Genomic DNA, 5,350 nt, shown 5'->3' with positions numbered 1-5,350 from the left:
TCAGTCAAAAGACTGCACTTGAGTACCTAGAGGGCCACATATGGCCTTGTTTGTGGGTTCCTCACCCCTGCCCTAGGGCATATCTCAACCTGTAGTTCTTCATATAATCTCTGATATCTAATTTACCTTCAATTTTTGATGAGCCCTTAGAATTATAGAATGTTTAAACTAGAAGAAACAATAGAGATGATCAAACCAATTTTCTCCTTTTATAAATAGTCTTCTTAGTCATAATGCTGACTGTACCTTAGCAAGGTATGTATTAATGGACACAGGTTTTAGTTTTAGATATACAGTATTTGGGAAAATATCTTTCTGGGAGCCAAAGATTTTAAATTAAGCTATCTGTTCCATTCTAATGACTGCTTGCCCCATTCTCTCTAGGAGACTGGAGTAAATACTTGATGCAATGGATAGAGTGAATCAGTCTGTGGTATCTGAATTTGTGCTGTTGGGACTTACTGATTCATGGGAGCTCCAGATCTATCTCTTCCTATTATTTTCTATGATTTATTTGGCTACTGTTTCAGATAACTTTCTCATTGTGACCACAGTTATCACTGATTCCCATCTCCATTCCCCCATGTACTTCCTGTTAGCCAACCTATCTTTTGTGGATTTGTGGCTTTCCTCAGTCACCATCCCCAAGTCAATCATAGACTTTTTTAGGGATAGCAAGACCATCTCCTTTGAAACCTGCATGTGGCAGGTTGTCTTTGTACATTTTTCTGGGGGTGGTGAGATGGTGTTGCTTGTGACTATGGCCTATGACCCCTATGTAGCCATATGCAAACCTCTTCACTATACAATTATCATGAGCCAGCAAAAGTGCATTTGGCTTGTAGTGATCTCATGGGCTATTGGGCTTGCACACTCAATTAGCCAATTGGCTATGATTGTGGATCTTCCTTTCTGTGGCCCTAGAGAGATAGACAACTTTTTTGTGACCTCCCACTGGTGATTGAACTTGCCTGCATGGATACTTATACCCTAGGATTATTGGTGAATGCTGATAGTGGATTTCTTGCTACAACCTGTTTCATCCTACTTTTGATTTCTTACACCTATATCCTACTCACTGTTCACCATCACTCCACAGATGCGGTATATAAAGCCCTGTCCACTTGTACTGCTCACATCATGGTGGTGGTAATATTCTTTGTACCTTGTATCTTCATTTATCTTTGTCCACTCAACATTCCTTCAGTGGACAAATTTCTCGCTGTGTTTTATGCAGTGTTCACACCTCTGTTAAATCCTGCCATCTATACCTTGAGAAACAAAGAGATGAAAGCAGCCATGAAGAGACTGAGAAGTCAATATGTTAGTTCAAGGGAAAAATCTTAGGTCTCTCTCTTGATTAGATGCACCATCGATCAAGTAACTCATTTGACTTGGAGTCATGGATGGATACATGAATTAGACCATTGCAGATACTCAGTTTTACCTGGAAGCTATGCATATTGTTAGAACCATGATTAATATCCCAATCTTTCAGTGGAAATATGTGAAGTTACCCCCTGAAAACATAGTGAAGTGAACAGAACAAGGGGAACATTTTATACAGCAACAGCAACATTGTTTGATGAAGAACTGTGATTGACTTAGCTCAGGGGCAGGGAGCCTGCAGCCTTGAGGGCACATGTGGCCCTCTATGTCTTTAAGTATGCCCCTTTGACTGAATCCTAAGGGGATTTATTCTGTGAAGTTTGCATTCAGTCAAAGGGCCTCACTTGAGGACCCAGGGGGCCACATGTGGCCTCAAGGCCGCAGGTTCCCTATCCCTGATTTAGCTATTCTCAGCAATACAATGATCCAAGAAAATCCCAAAGGACTAATGGTGAAGTATACTATCTGCCTCTAGAGAAAGAACTTATATTAATTGAATATAGAATGAAGCATGCTATTTTTCACTTTCTTTTATTTTTTAAAATTTGAATTTTCTTGTACAAAATGACTAATATAGAAATATTTTACATGATTACATGTGTATAACCAATACCATTGTTACCATAAAGTAATATTGCTTTTCATCTCAGGAAGTTGGGAGGGGAGAAAGGGAAGGAGGAATAGAATTTGGAACTCAAAATTTTAAATAAAAATGTTAAAAAATAAAAAAAAATGCTTGTTAAATCTAATACAATTTGGGATGATGGGGAAAAATGGATTTGTTCTCATATGTCCTCCCATGTTCTCTCTGCTTTCAACCAAACTCAAATACACTTTCTCAAGTGTGTGTATGTGTGTGTGTGTGTGTGTGTGTGTGTGTCTGTGTGTCTGTGTGTGTCTATGTCTGTGTGCACATGCCCGTGCAATGGCTTAGGGCAGTGAAGATGATTTTAAGGAAAAGGTTCCCAATCTATGATCATTGAAATCCTTAGAGTTGTGGAATTATTGCAAAGGGTCTATCTTTAAATGACTTATTAACCAAATAATTAAATATATCTTTTATATTCTGAATAAATGATATATTTTGAGCACATATAAATTATATTTTTTCAAATGAATGCCAATGCTATTGTGATTAATAGAAAATAAATGTATTCAAAAATTGAAACCATAGTAACTTTTTATCATTCTATCCTTCTCAAGTAACTTATTTAATATTACTATGTTTTAAGCATTGTACTAAGCACTTAGATTGCAAATAGAAAAACAGTATACTTCCTGCCCTCAAGGTATTCACATTGTAACTAGGGGAGACAATGTATATTAAAGGTTCAGGAAAAATAAACTTATGCCATGATTAAAAAGCACTCCAGAGATTTTTCATATTCAAGTATATTTCAAAAGAAGTATAAACAGAAGAATAGAAAAGATATTTAGAAAAATCTAAACAATCCAAGCATGGTTCTTCTGAAATTCTTTGGAGACTTCTGGATTAAGAAATGTGACCAATGGGTCAACTAGGTGGCACAGTGGATAGAGCACTGGCCCTGGATTCAGGAGGACCTGAGTTCATATCTGGCCTCTGACACACAACACTTACTTGCTGTGTGACCCTGGGCAAGTCACTTAACCCCATTGCCTAGCCCCCCCAAAAAAAAAACCCAAACAAGAAATGTGACCAAGTCTTATAAGATGCCCAGTATAAGTATTAATTTTTATTGATCCGGAAGAACCTCCTTGAAATAATGCAACAAACAGTTATTAGAATGGAAAAGAAAAGGGGGCAGAGCCACGATGGCCGAGTAAAAGCAGTGACTTCCTTGAGTTCTCCCCCAAATCCCTCCAAATACCTGTAAAAATTGGCTCTAAACAAATTCTAAAGCAACAGACCCCACAAAAAGACAGAGTGAAACAAATTTCCAGTCCAAGACAATCTTGATGGTTGATTGGAAAGGTATATTGCACTGGGCCAGGAGAGAACCTCAGTTTGTTGTGGGCACGCAGACCTCAGCAAACCTGGAGCAGACCTCAGTGGACCAAATCATGGGCAACTGTGCCAGTTTTCAGACTTCTCAACCGATGAACACCAAAGACAACTTAGAAGTTCAGTAGGGAAAATCTGTTTCTGTGGTGGTGAGAGAGAAAAAGAGGTCACATCACCAGTCCCTGAGTGCAGCCCTGGGGTAGTGACTGCCTCTAGAGCAATGGCCCACAGACTGAGGGGGAATCAAGTGGCTGATCAGAAGGGAATTGCAGGGATCTCTCTGCTAGTGCAGGATTCTCTTTGCTTTGCCCATTCTTGGATCTGGTCACAGTTCTGGGTGGCAGTCCTGTGGCAAGAAGGAGTGCTTGCTTGGTGGAGCTTGTAGTGGCAAATCCTCCTCATAGTTCCAAAACAGAAAAGAGTGCTTGTGGTCATTCATAGACCAGAGCACAGGCCAGGAAAAGAGTAAACACCTTGCCCTTGATCATAGCACCTTGAAAGAACTGAAAATTTACAGGTCCCTAGAAGTATCTCTGAAAACAGCTGCACAAAACCCCTGAAGCTTGGGAAAGTATATTCTCCACACTGGAAGCAGACTCCTACCTTAACAAAAAGTTTATAACTCAAGTAATTGGCTGGGATCATGAGCAAGCAGCGCAAAAAGAACCAGACCATAGAATCTTTCTTTGGTGATAAAGAAAATCAAAACATACAACCAGAAGAAGACAACACAGTCAAAGTTCTTACATCCAAAATCCCCAGGAAATACATGAATTGGTCCCAGGCCATGGAAGAGCTCAAAAAGGATTTTGAGTAGCAAGTGACAGAAGTAGAGGAAAAACTGAGAGTGATGCAACAAAATCATGAAAAACAAGTCAACAGCTTGCTAAAGGAGACACAAAAAAATACTGAAGAAAATAGCTTAAAAAAATAGCCTAACCTAAATGGCAAAAGAGGTCCAAAAGCCAATGAGGAGAAGAATGCCTTAAAAAGCAAAATTGGACAAATGGAAAAGGAAGTCGAAAAGCTTACTGAAGAAAATACTTCCTTATTGGAAGCTAGTGACTTTATAAGAAATCAAGATACTGTAAAACAAATTCAAAAGAATGAAAAAAATAGAAAATAATGTGAAATATCTCATTGGAAAAACCACTGACCTGGAAAATAGATCCAGGAGAGGGAATTTAAAAAATTACTGGACTACCTGAAAGCCATGATCAAAAAAGGAGCTTAGACATCATCTTTCAAGAAATTATCAAGGAAAACTGCCGTGATATTTCAGAACCAGAAGGCAAAATAGAAAGTGAAAGAATCCACCAATCACATCCTGAAAGAGATCTCCAAAGGAAAACTCCTAGGAACATTGTAGCCAAATTCCAGAGTTCCCAGGTCAAGGAGAAAATATTATAAGAAGCCAGAAAAAAACAATTCAAATATTGTGGAAACACAATCAGGATAACACAAGATTTAGCACCTTTTACATTAAGGGACCACAGGGCTTGGAATATAATATTCCAGGAGGCAAAGGAGATAGGATTACAATCAAGAATCACCTCCCCATCAAAACTGAGCATAATCCATCATGGGAAAAAATGGACATTCAGTAAAATTGAAGACTTTCAAGAATTTTTGATGAAAAGACCAGAGCAGAACAGAAAATTCGACTTTCAGATACAAGACTCAAGAGAAAAACGAAGAGGTAAACAGGAAAGAAAAATCACAAGAGATTTACTAAGGTCGAACTGTTTACATTCTACATGGAAAGATATTTGTAACTCATGAGTCCTTTGTCAGTATTATAGTAGTTGGAGGGAAAAATTATATGTATGTGTGTATATATATACACACATACATACATATATATATATATATATATATATATATATATATATATATATATATATAGAGAGAGAGAGAGAGAGAGAGAGAGAGAGAGAGAGACAGGCAGACAGACAGACAGACAGACAGATAAATAGA

General features: G+C 38.1%; 1 protein-coding gene across 1 annotated transcript; it reads left to right on the top strand.

The window, feature by feature from the left end:
- The first annotated feature begins 409 nt into the window (after positions 1-409).
- On the top strand, positions 410-1,347 carry LOC110194055 (olfactory receptor 4K14-like). The gene is given in 2 exon segments (XM_020966545.2): positions 410-938; positions 941-1,347. Coding segments are annotated over 2 exon segments (936 nt in total).
- The last annotated feature ends 4,003 nt before the right edge of the window (positions 1,348-5,350 follow it).

This window comes from Phascolarctos cinereus, unplaced genomic scaffold (assembly GCF_003287225.1).
Source record: "Phascolarctos cinereus isolate Bilbo 61053 unplaced genomic scaffold, phaCin_HiC Scaffold_3;HRSCAF=262, whole genome shotgun sequence".
NCBI classification, from domain to species: Eukaryota; Metazoa; Chordata; class Mammalia; order Diprotodontia; family Phascolarctidae; genus Phascolarctos; species Phascolarctos cinereus.
Note: the sequence above shows the minus strand (reverse complement) of the source record. Positions and strands in the feature narration are given on the sequence as shown.